Source organism: Pelophylax lessonae (genome assembly GCF_965119305.1).
Source record: "Pelophylax lessonae genome assembly, chromosome: 7".
NCBI lineage: Eukaryota > Metazoa > Chordata > Amphibia > Anura > Ranidae > Pelophylax > Pelophylax lessonae.
Genome location: NC_138774.1, coordinates 15,932,675 through 15,955,105, shown reverse-complemented (window position 1 = coordinate 15,955,105; position 22,431 = coordinate 15,932,675). Strand labels below are relative to the sequence as shown.

The 22,431-nt window shown below is 42.0% G+C and overlaps 1 protein-coding gene across 1 annotated transcript in view; it reads left to right on the top strand.

The window, feature by feature from the left end:
- XPNPEP2 (X-prolyl aminopeptidase 2) overlaps window positions 1-20,499 on the top strand; it is a 178,143-nt gene extending 157,644 nt beyond the window's left edge. Inside the window, exons 17-21 of the mRNA XM_082263611.1 lie at window positions 3,281-3,385; window positions 5,329-5,388; window positions 7,064-7,140; window positions 9,623-9,721; window positions 20,298-20,499. Coding sequence (XP_082119737.1) covers window positions 3,281-3,385; window positions 5,329-5,388; window positions 7,064-7,140; window positions 9,623-9,721; window positions 20,298-20,486 — 530 coding nt within the window. The 3' untranslated portion in view covers window positions 20,487-20,499. The remainder of the gene's footprint in view (window positions 1-3,280; window positions 3,386-5,328; window positions 5,389-7,063; window positions 7,141-9,622; window positions 9,722-20,297) is intronic.
- The last annotated feature ends 1,932 nt before the right edge of the window (window positions 20,500-22,431 follow it).

Below are 22,431 nucleotides of genomic sequence, written 5' to 3'. Positions count from 1 at the left end.
GTGTGTATTTACTGGCTGAAATAAGACCTTCCACACATGATGAGTCATTGAGGTTGGGAATGGTATCTCAGCATATCTCTTACATGACAACTGACGTGGAACTATTTCTGCAGCTGAAAATCCACACCATATAAGAAACGCAGGAGCGTTACAGACATCAGCCAGACTGACAGCGTCTGTATGAGAGTAGAATGCGGCTTGGCCATCTTGTGCCCTGACAGGAAGAGGTCCAAAGGAGATGCGTTCCCCTCCTCTTCAGGAGCCTTTCCCTTACCGCTAGTACTGTCCCCAACAAGGGGGGTACCTGTCCCTACTCTACCAAAAGCGCACCAAACCTGGGAGACAGGGCCTAAATAGGCTCTGCCTGACCCAAGATGGCTGCCAGAGTTACTCGGTGCAGCATCTAATAGGATAGCTTTCCCAGTGACCCAGGAAACCATAGAGGAACCCTGTTCCTCTTGACTTCCTTTCCAACAAGGAAGAGCGCCACCTGCCGTGGAGAAAGTACACTGCACCTGCCCAAAAAGCAACATTGTGAGTGTAGGATCCAAGTGACTGGTTTCTGCTACTATACCTTGTGCAAAAGTGCTAGTGCTTGCATGGGCTGGGACATTTCTTATGATGTCTGTGCTGTCCACTCCCTTGGCTTTTACCAGTTGGACTGTTCTAAGAAGTAGCGAGGAAGTGAAGAGCGACCTCTTGTTACTGAGAGTAGTGTGGTGAGTCCTGCGCTGTCTAAGGAGAACGATTAAAAGGGTTGGTGTAGGTCCCAGATGCTGCTAGTACCAGAACTGATAACCATACAGTGTCAAAATCATAAACAGGTGGGGGGTACTGCGCTTCTGGGTTAATAGTGTATGAACTGTGCTTTAGTATAAATGCCTGTCACAATAAAAGAAGGGAACTATAACATGTGTGGGTGATTTAAATAAATAAGATAAATCCGTACTCAAATACAAATACCACAGTGCTAAAATATTGACACGGCACTCTAAAAATATGTAAATAAATAAAAAAATAAAAGAATTATAGAAAACCACTTAAAGTGCTGATAATGTTATAGTGACAGATAAAGTGCTCAGGTGCATATAAATAAATATAATAGACAAAGTTAGAGCCCATTCACACTAGCGCGACTTGTGAGGCAACTTGTGTTGCCCCAGGTCGCTTGATATAACAAAAGCAATGTTAATCAATCAGTGCCGTCTTAATTGACACTACTGAAGTTGCTCCGACTTCAGAAAAGGGTCCTGTACTACTTTAAGGTGACCTGTGATCCGACTGTCCCATATACTTCAATGGGAGTCGCCTCCTTATCTTAATTGACACGACTTGTTATCAGACTTTCCAGGAAGAAGAAAGAGATTAGCCAGGCATTCCCCACAGACAAAGTCGCCTGTCTCTTCAAAGTAGTGCACAAGTCTCTTCCAAGTCTCTTCCAAGTCTCTTCCAAGTCTCTTCCAAGTCTCTTCCAAGTCTCGAAACAAGTCTCTTCAAGTCACGGGGCGACTTTCTGGTAGTGGTAGTGTGAACCAGCTCTTAAAGTGTCCTCTGTGCTCCACAAAAATACAACAGTCTGGGTGAAATATAGGTGCTGCTCCTTCACCTAACACTGAAGAAGCCACGTGACGCGGAAGTGGCGTAACGCGTAGGGACGCTCGGACCGGAAGTGACGCACATTGCGGAAGTGAGGACTGCGATCCCACTCCGATGCTACTTTATGCGCTTGTTGTATTCAACAAATGTGAGTGTTTTTAACCTTATTTAAATAAAGCACCCCGTTTTCCATGACATATTTGCACTATTTCGAGCCTTTGTTTTGAGATCCACCGAGACCGCTGGGAGCCTGGAGAGGGAGAGGGAGCCAACCCACCCGCAGCAGCCCAGATATCTGGCCCTAGTGGAGCACGGTATAGGATTGGAGAGGAGCCCCCTGGATTAACTATAAGGCCTTTACCCTTAGACCTTAAGGTGAGCTGCTAGAACACTTAGAGGGGTTGAGGAGAAGCACCCCATCACCCTAAGCACGGTGTTAGGTGAAGGAGCAGCACCTGTGGATAATTCCCCCCACTTGAACACTTATCTTAATCATTTGGACTATATTTCACCCAGACTGTTGTATTTTTGTGGAGCACAGAGGACACTTTAACTTTGTCTATTATATTTATTTATATGCACCTGAGCACTTTATCTGTCACTATAACATTATCAGCACTTTAAGTGGTTTTCTATAATTCTTTTATTTTTTTATTTATTTATATATTTTTAGAGTGCCGTGTCAATATTTTAGCACTGTGGTATTTGTATTTGAGTACGGATTTATCTTATTTATTTAAATCACCCACACATGTTATAGTTCCCAGGCATTTATACTAAAGCACAGTTCATACACTATTAACCCAGAAGCGCAGTACCCCCCACCTGTTTATGACCTCTTGTTACTGATTAGTGGTAATGGAGTATCCCACAGGTCCCTGTGCCCCATCCAAGTTTATTCAGCAATGCATTTCAAAAAGGCAGGGCCAACCCTACTATGGGTACCTCTGTGTCCATTGGACCCAGGCAGCACTTTGAGAGGGGCAGGAAATTGACTCCCAACATTTTTTTTCCAGCAGTTTTGTGTGTCATTAGTTTGTGGCGTGTTGCGGGAGGCATTTCCCCATCTCATTCTGCTGCCTGTAGTGCAATCTGATGAGTATGAGGAGGCAGGGCGTCTCCTCCGGGGATCGTCCCTCACGTAATCATGGTGTGCGCAATGACGTCAGACATCAGCGCGCTCCCTCTCACGCAGGGCAGGCTGGATCTTCTAGGGCTGTGGGTGTGGCAGACATAGGAGTGACAGGAGGACAGACAGCGAGTGTTTGGTGAAAGACTCCGGTGGTGAGTTATGGAAGAAGATAACAGTATACATAATATTTTCAAAATGTTATATATAATGGATGTGGGGCCATTTGGTGGGTCTTATTTTGTTTTGGAGGGGGGGGGGGGAGTATTTCATTTTTGGACCCAGGCAGCACAGTGTCTTGGGCCAGCCCTGCAAAAAGGCAACCCCTGGACTATTCATTGAGCCAGAAAGAGTGGCCATTGATGCGTGCCTGGCTGCCGCTGCACTAATCTGTGGGATCAACTTTTGGCATATCAGCGGGCCCTTTTGGGGGCTGAGCTCTACATCTACAAGCCATCACCTAAATGTCTATACAACTTAATAAAGATAAGTTGAGAGTTTCCGGTATTAGATACTTTATTAGGTTTTCTAACAATATTTTTATGTTTCCATCAGGAAGAGTTGTAGAAGCGTTTGCCAGGCAAGCCCTATGGGAGGCGGGATTGAATTATGGTCATGGAACAGGACATGGAATAGGAAACTTTTTTGCAGTTCATGAGTGTAAGTCAACCAATATAAAGTCAAGCATTTCTCTTATTTAACGACTTCAAGACCAGGCCTATTCTGTCACTTAATGTAAAAATCATTTTTTTTTTTTGCTAGGAAATTGCTCAGAACCCCCAAACACTATATATGTTGGACCAGTGCCCCTTGCTTTGTGCACTGGTCCAAATCATTTGGTGGAGGGGGGATTATGGTGTGGGGTTGTTTTTCAGGGGTTGGGCTTGGCCCCTTAGTTCCAGTGCAGGGAAATCTTAAGGCGTCAGCATACCAAGACATTTTTGACAATTTCATGCTCCCAACTTTGTGGGAAGAGTTTGATGATTGCCCCTTCCTGTTCCAACATGACTGCACACCAGTGCACAAGGCAAGGTCCATAAAGACATGGATGAGCGACTTTGGGGTGCAGGAACTTGACTGGCCTGACCTCAACCCGATAGAACACCTTTGGGATGAATTAGAGCAGAGACTGCCAGCCAGGCCTTCTTTTCCAAAATCAGTGCTTGACCTCACAAATGCTCTTCTGGAAGAATAGACAGACATTCCCATAGACACACTCCTAAACCTTGTGGACAGCCTTCCCAGAAGAGTTGAAGCTGTTATAGCTGCAAAGGGTGGACCAACTCAATATTGAAAACAGCAGAAGCTGACAGCGCTCAGGGGCTAAGAGGAACTGCTACTGGAGAATGATTGCAAATGTCCACAGTCAATGTTCAATAAAAATATTGAAAATATATTCAAGACATATAGAAAAATGTGTGTTCCAAATAATACGAAAAACAACGTTAACACACTGGCACTGAAGATGGCTTTAAAAGCCTTTTCAAGTTACCACTTTAGATTTACAGAAGAGGTCTGGTGCTATAATTACCGCCCAAAATCTGACGTTTGTGGTGATACCTCACATGTGTGGGACAATCGATGTTTGCATGCCTGCGGGACAGGCACGCACGCGCATTTGCCTTTTCGTGTGAGAGCGGGGGACACTTTACTTTTTTTTTTATTTAATTATTATTATATATTTTTATTTTTTTTTACACTGTTGCCTAAATTTTTATTTTTGTATATCACTTTTATTGCTATCACATGAAATGTTAACATCCTTGTGACAGCAATAGGCATGTGACTGGCACTCTTTATGGGGAGATCTTGACCTAAAATCCCTCCTCTGGCCTTAAAAGCATTCAAAACCCCAAGATTGGTGTTTAGATTTTTTGAAATATGGCGCTGATGGTTACTGAGTAAGCCGGAAGTAATGACATGTCTTCCGGTTTACTGTTACGAACAGCTGATCAAAGCCGATCCCTAATTTTCTTGATTGTGGGACAGGAGAGCCTAAGAGAGCCAAGGAAGGTGGCGGGAGGGAGGAGGACATTCCCTCCCACAATTTGTAATAGCAATCATGCGGCTAGTAAGCCCCTCGGATTGCTATTGCAAGAGAGCTGACCACCGGCTTTAAAAAACGATACCGGGGTGATACCTGCAGCTGCATCCCGGTACAGACACTGCCCCCCTCAAAAAATGCCACCCCAGGAAAACGCCTGTTTTGCCTCGCAGTAGATACTCCCCTGCTTAACTCTACTGAACACCTTGGGATGGTTGAGAACATCCATTGCAAGCCAGGCCTCCTCATCCAACTTTTAGTACCTGACCTCACAAACGTTCTTTATAAGAGCTCAAATTTCCACAGACATGCTCCAAAATCTGGGAATCTCTTCCCAGAAGAGTGGAGGATGCAAAAGATCAGGAGAGGTATACAAAGACACCTCTAGAGGCAGCTTGTCCTGACAACTTTCCCCAAGATGGGGCTTCCATCAGCATGTCCAGGGACAATATCTCATTGCCCAGATCAGATGACAGTCATGTCTATAGCCATGCATAGCTTTGCAAAAGTACAATATGGAAATGATTATCTAATGTTTATCATTATTTCCTTTCTCCAGGGCCGGTAGGATTTCAGTCCAACAATATCGCTCTGACCAAAGGAATGTTCTCATCAATCGGTATTTTTTTACATTTTAATGTCCTATTTTATTAGACAAGTCTTTTCTGCGATGACTAGAAAGCAACGAGACACCCAGACTCACACAGGGATCCTTGTTACACAGAAAATTCCATTGGATTTCTGAATTTCAACCTTTAGTAGACTTGGTTGCTTTGCAGTTCAGAGGTACCATCAGCCCTGCAGCAGCCAAATGAATTCAGTTGGCCCAAAATATTATAAAATTTCCATAGCACTCGTTTTTGACAATTTTGCAGTTTAATGTCTCAGAACAAATAAACAATCGAATACATACTGTATACAGGTGGTCCCCGGGTTATAAACATCCAACTTACAAATGACTCCTACTTCCATACAGAGGGAGACAACAGGAAGTGAGGAGAAATCTCCCCCTAGGATAGGAAATTGACTCCTTGAAGAGGTGTCTCCACTGAAGCTTTATCACTAATCTTTATTTCCACAACAACCCAACATTTTCAAACTACAGTTCTCATAGGGACAGAAAATGGGGTGAAATCTTATGAACAGGGGTACAGGGGTGTTAACCCTTCCCTATGCTATCCAAAAAAACTTTAAAATTATTCTTTTGGCTGCAGCTAAACTTAAAAATATGTACCTGTTCCGACTTACAAACAAATTTGACTTAAGAACAAACCTACAGTCCCTATCTTGTTTGTAACCTGGGGACCACCTGTATACAGGGATAGATAGATAGATAGATAGATAGATAGATAGATAGATAGATAGATAGATAGATAGATAGATAGATAGATAGATAGATAGATAGATAGATAGATAGATAGATAGATAGATAGATAGATAGATAGATAGATAGATAGATAGATAGATAGATAGACAGATAGACAGATAGATAGACAGATAGACAGATAGATAGATAGATAGATAGATAGATAGATAGATAGATAGATAGAGTGGCGGCTGGTGTATACAGGGCGCAGGGACGCTGCCTCCACCTATCCATGCATCCGGCCCCCTAATCTACATGCAGTGCACTGGACGCATGGAGTTCAATGGGGTTTTTTTAACCATGTGATTAGAGCCAGAGGCTCTCACAGGCTAAAAAAGAAGGGTGGGCTTGGGGCGCAGAGCATTGCGCCCCAAGCCCACCCCAGTTGTGTGACAATAGTGAATGAAAATTCACTATTGTCACATGGATCCTCCTCCTGGCCAATCAGGAAGCGGGTCATTGGCTATTGGCCAATGAGGAGGAGGAGAGAGGAGACGCCAGGAAAACTGCCTCCGTCACTGCCAGGGGAAGCTGCCGCCGGAGATGAAGCTGATGGGAGGCTCCTAATGGGGCCAGGCAAGAGTGTTTAGTGTGTGTATGTGTGTGTGTGTGAGCTTGTGTGGTCCGGGGGGGGGGGGGGTTATGATGTGGGCTGCTTGCCGCCCTCCCTCCCCGGCCCATGTAGCACCAGCCGCCACTTGATAGATAGATAGATAGATAGATAGATAGATAGATAGATAGATAGATAGTATCTATCTATCATTCAATGATAGTGTAGAAGTCAGTAAACTGTGGTTATGTCCAGAAATTTCTTAAAGACATTTTTTTTTTATCAAAGGTTACTTTGTTTAATACAAAATAGAAGTACAGAGAGAAGAGCGAACTTCACATCTTGACCCTCTTCTCTTCTTTATCATTCCCTCCCTAGAACCGGGCTACTACCATGATGGATATTTCGGTATTCGCATTGAGGACATTGTACTGGTGGTGGAGGCAGATACTAAGGTCATCTATTCTTTTGTAGTTAATTTAGGTTTGAGGTCAAGTTGGCTTACAACAAAAATGTGTGTAAGAATTTAAAGAAAGAATTTTGCAAGAATTGAAAGTGATTGTAAGATCCAGGCGCTTGTTACCTTAACACTTACCATACACCTGGCCCGATCCATCGCTGTCCCTGCCGACAGCTCAGCTCTCCTTTCTTCCTGGATTCACAGGCTTCATTGAGGGCAGCAGGAGCTGTCAGTCAAATCCAGTGAGGAGTGGGCGGGAGGGCTGAGTTGTGCTGTGTGTACCTGTGGATGCACACAGCCTGGCTCGGAGGTGCGGCTGCACGAGTGCCCCCATAGCACACAGTTTGCTATAGGGGTAATCGGAGGAGAGGAGGAACAGAGATCACCATCAGGTGACCACCAAAAAAGAGGTAAGATACTGCTCTGTGCAATATCATTGCACACAGCAGGTAAGTGTATTAGGTTTTTTTATTATTATTATTATAAAAAGGATTTTAATATCGATGAAAACAGGTTGGCTTCTTCTTATATTAAAGAATTTTAATATAGATAAAAATAAGTTGGCTTTTCCCCCTTTGCCGAGCAAAAGTTATATTTTTACTGCCGGTGTTCTATCAGAATACCGCTACCTATCAGATTCTGCAACCTGATGTGACGTACGGTACGGCATATTTTTTGTTATGCAATACTGAAAAACTAACAAACAAAATGAATGAAAAAAAAAAAAGGATTTCTGGGAATAAAAAATATAACTAATGAAAAAATGAAACAAGAAAATTAAAACTAAAGGCCCGTACACACGTGCAGATTGTCGGCCGAAAAGCTTCGGCCGACGAACGATCGGTCGATTTTCGGCTTGTTAGTATGATGCTTCCGACAGCCGACAGCGCACTTTCGGCCGAATAGAATCTGTTGTGCAAGCATTAAAATTTTTGTATGCCGACACCAGAACGGCCGATTGTTCGCAAGTCAATACAGAATTCGGCCGACAGACAGCAGATTTGCAAGACTGGGCATGCTCAGAAAAGAAAAAACACAGGGAAAGTTAACCATCACATGACATCACTTCTGCAGTCAGCTGTAGTCGGCGGACAAAATTCTTGTGCAGTCTTTTGTACTTTTCAACAGACACCGACAGCCCTGGACAAAAGACGGCCGATCGTTCGGCCGACAATCTGCACGTGTGTACGGGCTTTAGGAGAGAAGGGGAGGAAGGAGTTAATTAGTGTTGATTCGGGTTAGCTGTATGTCAGTAAGGGTTTAAAAATGAATACATTTTCTATAAAAATGTTTTTAACTTGCCAGGTTTCTTTAGGTTATGTCATTTGCAGATGAAAGGTAATATCTTTAACCTCCCTGGCGGTATGATTATGTCAGGAATTACATACCAAAAGCGGTACAATTCTTTTCATGGAAATTTGGCGTTATGTATTATAGGCCTACAATTCTTAGTAATTACTGACTTAAACCTGACCAAAATAAGACTCTAGTAGACATCCCAGATGTGATAAATTTGAAACACAAACGCATGAATTATAATCGAATCAATAATATTATTTTATTATTTAATATATAATATATATAATAAAATTATATTGATTAGATTATAATTCATGCATTATATATTATATATAGATATATGTGTGTGTGCATACATATATATATATATATATATATATATATATATATATATATATATATATATATATATATATATATATATATATATATATATATATACCGGTATATATATATATATATGCGCATATATATATATACATATATATATATATATATATATATATATATATATATATATATATATATATATATTTATATATATATATATATATATATATATATGCATATATATATGCATATATATATATATATATATATATATATATGCATATATATATATATGCATATACATATATATATATATATATATACATATATATATATGCATACATATATATATATATATATATATATATATATATATACATATATGCATACATATATATGTATATATATATATAAAATGTGTTTTGTGCAACGTTTTTTTTTTTTTTTTTTTTTTAATTTCCCTCCCTAGTTCCGCTCCCATACAGCATTGCTGCTGCAGGGAACGGAACTAGGAAGTGATCAGACCGGCGGAGGACGGAGGAGCGGCGGGACTCTCGGCTGGCGATCTTAGCAATGAGAGATCATCGCTGGATCGCCAGGATAAGGTAAGAGAACACCGCTGCGCTCTCTGCAATCCACCCCGAGCGTGACTCGGGGTTACCGATCCTGATATGAAAAATCAACCCCGAGTCACGCTCAGGATTACCGCTAAGGAGGTTAAGCTACATATGAATGAAATAACAAATACAATGAAACAATACATTGTTACATTGTATTTACTCACTTACCGCACTTGCAGACTGTTTCTTGGCTGGATGAACTGAACTCTCTCTCTCTCTTTTCTGCAGTACACGTTTGGAGGGCAGAAATATCTGACCTTTGAGACGGTGACGTTGGTGCCATATGACCGAAATCTGATCGACGTCAGTATTATGACCGAAGCACAGGTGAGGTTTCACTTTTTACAGGAATCGCAGGACCGCAGCTTCTGTCATTTCTATGTAAAGGGAATAAAAGAATCTTTCCAGTCTACCAATGAGAAAAAAAAATGAAAAATAATATATATACTGTGTGTGTGTGTGTGTATATATAATACACAAACATAGAGATGGCCTTGCGGTTCGCCCGGCGGTCGGTTCGCGGCGAACTTTGCTCTTTCGTAGTCCGCCGATATTGCGAACATATGGCGTTGTTCACGGCGGCCATATTAGTTTACATTGAGGAGAACTTTGACCCATGGCACATCCATCAGGTGGAACAGGACAGCCAATTGAAACATTTCAGCAAATGGACATGCCCCCTACCTTATAAATAGACCTGACCTGGCTGCCATTTTGCATTCTGCTTTTTGTCAGTGTAGGGAGAGGTTTGCTGTGGGGAGCAGGGACAGATTGTCAGTGACAAAAATCGCTCTGTTATAGGTCCACAAAAGTCCTTTTAAGGGCTGGTATTTGGTATAGGTGTACTGTCTCTTTTGTCAGTGTAGGGAGACGATTGCTGTGGGGAGCAGGGACAGATTGTCAGTGACACAGATCGCTCTGTTATAGGTCCACAAAAGTCCTTTCAGGGACTGGTATTTGGTATAGGTGTACTATTCTTTGGTGTGCAGTATATAGGGGTGTAATACACTTATAATATACTTTGTAATATAGGAAGCATATTATAGTGGATTTGTATTGTGCACTGTGCAGCATTGTGACTGGTGTGGTGAAAGTTTCTGCAGCAATACTACAAAGAGGGACAAAAGCACTTTTAAAAAAGTATTATAACTGGTGTGACTGATAGACCAGTGCCCCCCCCCCCCCCCCAAATGACAGATTGAAGCGTGGTGTTATCTAACAATATACTTTTATAACAGTGTATTTGGGTACGGCAAAAATGTTGCCTCTTTTGCTGCATTAACTGTGCTACACACAGTGACAACAGTTACTGGCCAATTTTTTGTAGAACTGGTGTGATAGACCAGTGACCCCCCAAAACCACAGATTGAAGTGGGGTGTTATCTAACAGTATACTTTCATAACAGCATATTTGTGTCCTGCAAAAATATTGCCTCTTTTGCTACGTTAACTCTGCTACACACAGTGCCAAACTTACTGGCCATTTTTTTGTATAACTGGTGTGATAGACCAGTGGCCCCCAATACCACAGATTGAAGTGGGGTGTTATCTAACAGTATACTTTCATATACTTTTTTCCACATGTTCCACGAAAAACGTGGTGTACCTCATTACGTGTCCCTGTGGGTTACACTACGGCGGACTTACTATTCGCACTTTTCAAAAACGAATGAGCGAACATGTGGCAAATATAAGGAAGGGGTTCCCCAAGCATTCACTTTCCAAGCATTATGATGAACACCATAGGAGGGATCCTAGTGGCACTTCCTTTATGGTGATAAATGTTCTCCAACCGTATTGGAGGGTTTGCCACACGAGGAGAGAAATCTCCAAGTTGGAAACATGGTGGATCTACTCCCCTAAAGTATATAGACCATTTGGCCTTAACATAGAGTGGGACGTGAATGCGTTCATCAATAATAGTTAGACCACTCTACGTTAGAATGGCATTCTGCCATTCTTTCCCTTTTTTCTCCTTCTTGTTCCCAAGTCGTGTCCCATCAATTTATGGAGGGTATTAGATAATCATCATCAATATTTTGAATCATCTTTCCCTTCAGCTACAGTTGTTACGGTTAGAGCGCTTGATCAATCTGAATGAGGGTATATATATCCTATATAATTTATTATTCTTTTTGATTGTATATGTTTTTAGTGTTACTATTTTTCTTCCTGTTTATATTTTCTTTTTTCTTTTTCTTTTTGGTTTTGATTTTATTTTTATATTTATTTTTATTTAGATTTATTTATATTTATTTTTATTATTTAAATTTCTTATTTTTATTTTTATTTCACATTTATTTTTATTTTCATTCTTATTTTTCTTATTCACCTTTTTATTCATTATATTTCTTTTTCAATTTTTCTTTATTTTTATTATATTTGGTTCTTTTTTATTTTTATTTTTCCATTAGATTCAGAGGATTATTTCTTTTTGTGGTTGACTTTGTGGGAGCGGTGTTGCTTTATACTTCCGTGTGTGACAATAATTTATCTTATTTTTTAAATTTTATGAATGGATCCCGATTTACAAGCAGGGTGTCCCCTAATTGATCGGCTCTGTATTTGCTCCGAGCTCTTCTGGTATTTGGCTTTGGCCATCTGTTGAGTTTCTTGCTTTTGGAAAGCAGGGATCACTTCCGGTTTTGCCGGACACGCCTTTCGTAGTGACACTGCAGGCATGTCCTATTTTCAGTTCCACTATATAATAGATGTGACGCAAACACTCGGCTACGCCCCCTTGTAAACGTCAGAATGACGAAACGCGTCGGGAGGAGCTAGCCGAGCGCCATTACGTCACACCCGGAAGTTTGGAGGTTGGCCATCTTACTGGTTATCTATAGAAGCAACATCGCTGCCGAACCGCTCTTGATGCCTGTTACCTGCTTTTATTACTTGTACCTGGGTGAGTGCATACCCTATGAGTTTTAAATAAAAGAATTTGTTTTAAGGATAATGCACCATGGGCCTTTTTCCTTCTCAATTTCTCCTTGATTTATGAGGTGTAATGCTATCCAATGAGGATTTGGTTATCTGTTACGCACTATCTCAGTGATATGTCTGGAGATTGAAGATTGATAAGGCTGGATTTTCATATGGAGGTTTTGGTCTGAGAGGGTCTTAGCGGTCCCTTAACTGCTTGCTGCCGTATCCCCGCCATCCTCTGGTAAGAGTCAGTGTGTGGTGGCTGGGATTTCACATCATTTCATTTGACACAGATGGTGGTGATAATATGCTGACCCTTCACCTGCACTCCTTGTGATTTTTAATATGGACTATATTTAACCATACATTATTATTGGTCTTTGTATAAACTAGCGCTGCTCTATGTACTTTTATCTCTTTTGAACCTTCTAGTGTTTTGAGTCAAAAACTGCTGTTGTTTTTTCTAAAGGGCGGGCGGTGCTTTACATACAGTATACTTTCATAACAGTGTATTTGTGTCCTGCAAAAATTTTGCCTCTTTTGCTGTATTAACTGTGCTACACACAGTGACAACAGTTACTGGCCAATTTTTTGTAGAACTGGTGTGATAGACCAGTGGCCCCCCCCCAATACCACAGATTGAAGCGGGGTGTTATATACCTTCTTCTACATATACTGCGCTTCTCTAGAGACTTTTGTCACAGGGTAATTTAAAAAATGACAGGCAGAGGAAGAGGCAGGAGTGGTAGGGGTAGGGCAGGAGCAGTAGGCTGAAGCCAAAGTGTGAAGTTTCAGAAGGTGCATTCGAGTACGTCAAAGGACGCACCAGACTTGGTTTAGTGGCTCCCTCAGCCTTCCTCTTCTGCACCCTCCTCATCCTCTCTATCTGCACCCTCTTCACTCTCTGCTGTGTGCACTCCCAAAGACACCACCACAAACACCACCACCATATACCCTCCGCTTGAGTCACTGGAATTATTTTCTGATCCATCACAAAAGGTTTGCGATGCGCAGCCATTGTTGGAATCGGATCAGGAAGAGGAGGTAGCAACAGCCACCACTCAGCAGTCTGACGACAGTACCCAGACCAGCCAAAGGAGGGCGGTCCCCGCTGTTGCTGCCTACTCCGAGATCTCGAATGTTAGTGGTGGGGAAGGTGACGTTGATGATGACGTGTCTATGGATGTCACGTGGGCGCCCGCAAGAGAGGAAGAGGAGGGGAGTTCAAAGGGAGAGATGGACCAGCAGATAGGGAGGAGAAGCAGGCAGAACTTACATTGCACAGGAGGGACAAAGCAGACTGCTAATGTATCAGGAGCGAGCCATCAACCATGTACAGTCACATCTGGTGTTCCCAGGACGCCGACACGTGGCTCAGCACTGTTGGCTTTTTTTAATGTGTCCGCTGCTGACAATAGTGTTGCCATCTGCAGCTTTTGAAGGCAACGCATAAGTCGCGGTAAGCCCAACACTCACCTAGGGAGGACCGCCTTAAGAAGGCACCTGGACTCCCATCACCGAGCCCAGTGGGAGCAACGCCGTCAGAACCCACAAAGCCACACTCCAGGCTCTCACCATCCAGCTTCTTCTCCTTCTCCTCTCTCCTCACAATTGTCCTCCACTCCACCTTCCATCATGCCATCCTCACGTTGTTCTGGAAAAAGGCAGGCTTCCATGCCCCAAACGCGGAGTGTAAAAAACGATGACGCCGGATAACCCTCTTGCCCAACGGTTGACTGCTCGCTTGTCGGAACTGATAGCCCGCCAACTGCTGCCATATCAACTGGTGGACTCGGAGGCCTTTCGGAAATTTGTGGCCATTGGAACACCACAATGGAAGGTCCCAGGAAGGAAATATTTCTCGCAGAAGGGCATTCCAGAGCTATATGGCCATGTTCAGCGTCAAGTGAATGTATCTCTGGCACACAGTGTCGGTGCCAAGATACATCTGGCCACAGACACGTGGTCTAGCAAACACGGGCAGGGAAAGTATATAACTTTTACTGCCCACTGGGTGAACTTTCTGATGGCTGACAAGCATGTAACCCGTGGCACCCATGTAGATTTTGTTTTACCGCCACAGATTGCTTGCAGGCCTGCCTCTTCTTCTCCTCCTCCTACTCCATCCTCCCTCTCCTCCTCGGCTGACTCCCCTTTTCCGCTGCTACTGTCTCTTCTGCTGCGCCGCCCAAGATCCCCAGAACCTATTCCACATGCCGAGTGAGACTTTGCCTTGCTGTGCTGCATCTGTTGTGCCTGGAAGCCAAGAGCCACACTGGTCCTGCACTCCTTTCAGCTTTGCATTCACAGGCAGATCAGTGGCTGACACCGCTCAATTTGACAGTTGGTAAAGTGGTGTGCGACAACGGTGCCAATCTGCTGAGCACGCTGAAACAGGGCAAAATTACACACGTACCATGCATGGCACACGTCTTGAGCTTGGTCATGCAGCGATTCATTGCCAAATACCCTGGGGTCCAGGACAGCTTGCGGCAGGCCAAGAAAATCTCAGGCCATTTCAGAAGATCTTACACAGCCATGGCTCGCCTTGCTGACATTCAGCAGCAACACAACCTGCCCATCAAGTGTCTTATTTGTGACTGCCCGACGTGTTGGAACTCAACCTTGTATATGCTTGATAGAAATGGGCAGTTAATGACTACCTGTACGAACTCTGCGGCAGGACAGGTTCTGGGGAGCTTGGTTTTTTTTCACCGCGCCAGTGGCTGCTCATGCGCGACGCATGCAGACTTCTGCAGCCATTTGATGAGATCACCAAACTGGTCAGTCGCGGCCAGGGCACCATCAGTGACATCGTACCTTACGCCTTCTTTCTGGAGCGTGCATTGCGTCGTGTCATTGATCAAGCCATCGAGAAGTAGGAGCAAGAAGATGAGGAAGTCGCAATGTTGGATGAATTCCCAGGGGGTGCTACTCCATCTGAGACAAGTCAACAACAGGAGTCTGAAGAGGAGTCAGAGGAGGATGGTGCTGGGGCGGGTGAGGAGGAGCAAGAAGAGCATGCTTTAACCCTTTCTGGGATCCCTGGTGTTGTCCGTGGATGGGGGGAGGAGAACGAGGATGACATTATCCTGGATGATGAGCAGGAGCCAGGCCACTTCACAGCTTCCAGTTTAGTGCGAATGGGGGCCTTCATGCTCCAATGTTTTAAGGGGGACCCCCGTATAAAAAGCATAAAGGCCAAAGACCAGTACTGGGTGGCAACGTACTTAGACCCCCGGTACAAACAAAAAATGGCTTAAATGTTACCACAATCACAGAGGGCGGTCAGAATGTAGCACTTCCAGGCCTTGCTTCGAGAAATGCTGCATTCTGCTTTTGCGTGCGCTGGCAGAGGAATTTCCATTTACAGAGAAACTGTTGCGGGTAGCAATCCAACAGCGCCTGCAAGAAGAGGGCGTTTTGAAGATGTGTTGGTCACTTCAGATATGAGATCACTCTTTCAGCTGACCCATCGACAGCTGTACTTCAGATCCAGCATCAGGGAACACCTAGACTGACAGGTGTCCGACTACATCGGGTTAACGGCCAATGTGGACGCTCTGAGGAGTGATGAACCTCTGGACTACTGGGTGGGCAGGCTTGACCTCAGGCCAGAGCTTGCACAATTTGCAATGGAACTGTTGGCTTGCCCCCCGTCCAGTGTCCTGTTCGAAAGGACGTTCAGTGCAGCAGGGGGGATCGTGACCGATAAGCGCACTCGCCTAGCTCGTGACAGTGTTGACTACCTTACATTTTTAAAAATGAATGAGGTATGGATCTCAGAGGAATTCAACACATGTGACCAGTAGACCATGTTTGATTACAATTCCTCATGACAGGTCACAAATATCCGCCAGACCGCCATCCACCCACAACAATTCCTGGTCCTTGTCTTCGATAAATACAGCGGCATAAAAGGCATTTTGTGTTTATTGAAAGCCTAATTTTTGGGGCCTTTCATGGCCGACAATTATTTATCCTGTCAATGCCTAATGTACCTCCAGCCACAGAATACTACGTTCTTTGCTGTCAGATGAATGCATGTGGGCTATTTTTTGGGGCCTGGAATGGCCGACACTTACTTCTTTATCCTGTGAATGCCTAATTTTTCAGACTGGAATTAAAAATCAATGGGTCTGTAAACGTTCCGCCAAATTGTGGAACGGATGCGGACCCATTTTACAGACTTATGAATGGACCCTATATGTATTTGACGTGTATTTACCGGCTGCTGTCAGTTCTGGCTGATTTAGAAAAAAAGAATAATAATTTTTTGCTGGAAAAAATAAATAAATTTTATGGCAACTTTTCCAATAGCAATACTTCTGTTATGACATTGTCCATTTGGTGGGACTTTTTGTGCACAGCTAGTACGTATTTTGTGGCTGCAAATATGACCTGAAGGTTTTTAAAGTTGGCCTGCCATTAAAGTCAATGGGGCCCGTTCGCGAACATTTGAGAAAGTTTGCGGATAACGTTCGCGAACCGCCCAGGCCGATGTTCGTCCATCACTACACACACACACACAGTAGCTCACAAAAGTGAGTACACCCCTCACATTCTTTGTACATATTTTATTATATCTTTTCATGTGACAACACTGAAGAAATTACATTTTGCTACAATGTAAAGTAGTAAGTGTACAGCTTGTATAACAGTGTAAATTTGCTGGCTGGCAACAAAAGTGAGTACACCCCTTAGTGAAAATGTCCAAATTGGGCACTAAGTGTCAATGTTTTGTGTGGCCACCATTATTTTCCAGCACTGCCTTAACCCTCTTGGGCATGGAGTTCACCAGAGCTTCACAGGTTGCCACTGGAGTCCTCTTCCACTCCTCCATGATGACATCACAGAGCTGGTGGATGTTAGAGACATTGCGCTCCTCCACCTTACGTTTGAGGATGCCCCACAGATGCTCAACAGGGTTTAGGTCTGGAGACATGCTTGGCCAGTCCATCACCTTTACCTTCAGCTTCTTTAGCAAAGCAGTGGTCATCTTGGAGGTGTGTTTGGGGTTGTTATCATGTTGGAATACTGCCCTGCGGCCCAGTCTCCGAAGGGAGGGGATCATGCTCTGCTTCAGTATGTCACAGTACATGTTGGCATTCATGGTTCCCTCAATGAACTGTAGCTCCCCAGTGCCAGCAGCACTCAAGCAGCCCCAGACCATGCGATAGTGCAGCTATAGCATAGTTAGTAGATGCTATAAATTTCATGCACACCAATCAATATCCCACCAGTCCTACTTTCTTCTCATGTGTAACTATGGTTCTGTTCTCCCAATTTCCATGTGACTTTAATTATATACAGGTGAAACTCGAAAATTTAGAATATTGCGCAAAAGTTAATTTATTTCAGTAATGCAACTTAAAAGGGGAAACTAATATTTGAGATGGACTCATTACATGCAAAGCAAGATAGTTCAAGCCGTGATTTGTCATAATTGTGATGATTATGCCTTACAACTCATGAAAACCCCAAATCCACAATCTCAGTAAATTAGAATAGTACATGCAATCAATAAAACAAGGAGTGTACATAGAACAACATCGGACCTCTGAAAAGTATAAGCATGCATATGTACTCAGTACTTGGTTTGGGCCCCTTTTGCAGCAATTACTGCCTCAATGCGGCGTGGCATGGAGGCGATCAGCCTGTGGCACTGCTGAGGTGTTATGGAAGCCCAGGTTACTTTGATAGCGGCCTTCAGCTCATCTGCATTGTTGGGTCTGGTGTCTCTCATCTTCCTCTCCTGACTTAAACCCCAGATTCTCTATGGGGTTTAAGTCAGGAGAGTTTGCTGGCCAATCAAGCACAGTGATCCCATGATCATGTGACCAGGTATTGGTAGTTTTTGGCAGTGTGGGCGGTGCCAAATCCTGCTGGAAAATGAAATCAGCGTCTCCATAAAACTGGTCAGCAGAGGGAAGCATGAAGTGCTCTAGAATTTCCTGGTAGAGGGCTGCGCTGACTTTGGACTTGATAAAACACAGTGGACCAACACCAGCAGATGACATGGCTCCCCAAATCATCATTGACTGTAGAAACTTCCCACTGGATCTTACGCAACTTGGATTATTTACCTCTCCACTCTTCCTCCAGACTCTGGGACCTTGGTTTCCAAATGAAATGCAACATTTTCCACAGTCAGTGATGATTTAAAGAGCCGTGTCATCTGCTGGTGTTGGTCCACTGTGTTTTATCAGGTCCAAAGTCAACGCAGCTCTCTAGCAGTCACTTATAGAGCACTTCAGTTAGACTTTGGTCTAACTGATTTCAATTTTACTAAATTTGGAAAATTCTAATAGAATTCATATTTTAATCGAATTCCATTCAAATTCAAATTTAGTCTATTCGAAATTCCAATTTTGGAAGATAGGTATTCTTTCTATTTCATTCTTTTCTATTGTTTTTTTTTCTATTCTATTCTTTTGTTTTCTATTTGAATTTATTCTATGTGAAATTCAAATTTCGCAACATGATTATATTCATTCTATTCTTTTCCATTATTTTTTAAATAATTTTCTATTCTATTATTTTATTTTCTATTTTATTCTATTCTTTGCTATGCTATTCAAATTAAAATGTAATAAATTAAAATTTGAGTTTTGGAAGATGATTATATTCTTTTAATTTTATTTTATTAAATTCTATTGTTTTTTTTCTATTCTATTCTTGTCTATTCTTTTTCTATTGTATTCAAATTTGAATTTCTTCTTTTCGAATTTTGGGAAATGGTTATATTCTTTCTATTTTATTATATTCTATTGGTTTCCTTTATTCTATTCTTTTATTTTCTATTCCAAATCGAAATTTGAGGAAATGGTTATATTCTATTTTATTTTATTCTATTTTATTCTTTTATTTTCTATTCTATTTTGTACTGTTTTTTATTCTATTCTATTTTTTTTTCTATTCTATTCCTTTTTTCTATTCTATTCCTTTATTCTCTATTTTTTCTTCTCTATTCTTTAATTTTCTATTCTTTTCTATTCTATTCCTTTATTTTCTATTCTATTTTATTCTATTCAGAAATTCAAATTTGAATCAAATTCAAAAACAATTTGTATCAAATTCGAAAACAATTTGTATCAAATTCGAAAACAATTTGTATCAAATTCGAAAACAATTTGTATCAAATTCGAAAACAATTTGTATCAAATTTGAAAACAATTTGTATCAAATTTGAAAACAATTTGTATCAAATTTGAAAACAATTTGTATCAAATTTGAAAACAATTCGAATTCAAATATTTTTGAGTTTGATTCATATTCAAAAATATTTCTAACTTGATTTGAATTTCGGCGGAAATTTAGTTTCATTATTTCGGATTTGTTTAAATTTGTTACTATGTTAATTCTGAAAGTCAGATACATCCAAATTTCCAAATAATAAAAAAATCTGAATTTTTTATTCGGAACTAAAAAAAAACGCACATGTCTAAGCACTACCGCTATTTTATTCTCCAGGGTCTCTGCCTTCAGAAAATGTATAATGTTCAGGGGTTTTAATCTTCAGGCTTAAAATTATTTTTTAAATGTGTAAAAAAAAAAAAAGAATGCAAAAATATCTCTGGCAGGGTATGGGTTTACCCACCTCTGCATTTGAAGGAAATCCTGAAAACATTACCTGTTTGAGGTACTTGAGGACTGAGGTTGGTAACAACTGTTCTGAAGCCAAAGCTTCTCTTTGAATTTTGGATAGAGAAGGGAAAGGGTTCAATCTTCTGTCAGATGTTTATTGCTGTCTGGAGACATTTACTCACTTCCTGTTTTGGAGGCACAACAGGAAATTAGAAGAAATCTGTACAGGAATGTTAATGACCCTTTTAGACAGTTGTCACCAGAACAGGTGGCCTCAATTGAAGATTTCCTCTCACCTCTTGGTGACAACTGTAAAATTTTGGATCATATTTGGTCATCAGAAGAAATGTAGTTAGTTGGTAACGCTGTGCTTTGTGGTTTCTCCCTTTAGATCCGCTATGTAGACAAATACTACGAGAAGATCAGACAGATCATGCTGCCGGAGCTGCAGAGACAGGGCCGCCATGAGGAGTACAAGTGGCTGGAGAAGAACACGGTGCCCCTATCCCCGGGGACAATTGTGATGGCCTCTCTGGGTGTACTGTCCGCATCTCTCATTGTCAGTCTTTTCCTCCAGTAGACGGGAGCCTGACAACGACACCATGGCAAGCTCACCGCGCCGTACCTTACCAGGACTGTCTTCAATCAGATCTTTTTAACAATCTAAATTGCTACACAAAAACCACAAACTATTAAAATGACTTTGATACCCTGTCTTGGTTCCTTTCCTTAAACTGTATCTAAACCCAAGACCAAACATGTCCTCTAGTTGAGCTCACCATACATGTTTCGTTTTTTTTTTTTTATCCAATCGATGTGTGATTCGATCAAAACAATTGAATCTGCAAACAAGCCAGAACATCCCCTCAGATTTGAATAGATCAGATTTGATTAAACTGAGTAGATCGGCCAGGGTGGAAGATTCTTGTTTGGCAACAGTTGAAGCCACTGAGATACTTCGCTCGTGAATACGATCGTATTTCAATTAATTGTGAGATTTCATGGCAGATTTAATGCGGTGATCAATAACTTAGAAAGTAGCCTGCACATAAATAGAAGGAACGCCGCTCTCCCGACCAGCCCCTGTGACATAGTAAGTAAGATGCCTCCTAGCCTACATGTCTCTGCCAAAACCACTCCCCTGACCTGTTTCGTCTCACACATAGGGGCTTAGTCATAGGCCCTATGACCAATCCCTGGTGGGTATGGTGAAATGCGTCAAGGGGCGTGGTTCTGGCAGAGACATCGCCTTACTTCTATGTGACAAGGTCTTGGCAGGAGAGCGGCGTTTCTTCTATTTATGTGCAGACTACTTTCTGGATAAGTACATGACACACCGACAACCTTTTTTTCAGTGGATCACGGGAAGAGATTCCTCTCCAGCTTTGAGTGGTGCTCCAAGTCTTTATCCTGGTCACATTCAATAACTTAGAATCCTATCTTAACTATCCTGGGCTAGTGTAAAACATCATAGTTACATATAGTTACATAGTTTGTGAGGTTGAAAAAAAGACATCAGTCCATCCAGTTCAACCTATGATGTGTGTGTGTGTTTGCTTTTAACCGTACATTGTATACCCCTGTATGTTGTACATTGTATACCCCTGTATGTTGTGGTCTCTAAGGTGCCCATCTAATCGTTTTTTGAAACTATCAATGCTCCTCACTGATACCACTGCTTGTGGAAGAGAATTCCACATCCTTACTGCTCTTACAGTGAAGAACCCCTTATGCATTTTAAGGTTAAACCGCCTTTCCTCTAGTTTTAGTGAGTGGCCACGTGTCTTATTGTATTCCCTTTCTCTGAATAGTTTGTTCCTTATGCTAGGGTCACCAGTACAGTATTTGTACATCGATATCATATCCCCCCTCAATCGTCTCTTCTCCAGAGAGAATAGGTTCAGTGCTTGTAGTCTTTCCTCATAGCTGATGTCCTCCATTCCCCTAATTATTTTTGTTGCCCTTCTCTGGACTCTTTCGACATAATTCTGTAGTAAAAAAGATTGTCAACTCCCATTGATATCCACAAATCTATATACATACAGTATCTCACAAAAGTGAGTACACCCCTCACATTTTTGTAAATATTTTATTCTATCTTTTCATGTGACAACACTGAAGAAATGACACTTTGCTACAATGTAAAGTAGTGAGTGTACAGCTTGTATAACAGTGTACATTTGCTGTCCTCTCAAAATAACTCAACACACAACCATTAATGTCTAAACCGGTGGCAACAAAAGTGAGTACACCCCTAAGTGAAAATGTCCAAATTGGGCCCAAAGTGTCAATATTTTGTGTGGCCACCATTATTTTCCAGCACTGCCTTAACCCTCTTGGGCATGGAGTTCACAAGAGGTTCACAGGTTGCCACTGGAATCCTCTTCTACTCCTCCATGACGACATAACGGAGCTGGTGGATGTTAGAGACCTTGGGCTCCTCCACCTTTCGTTTGAGGATGCCCCACAGATGCTCAATAGGGTTTAGATCTGGAGACGTACTTGGCCAGTCCATCACCTTTACC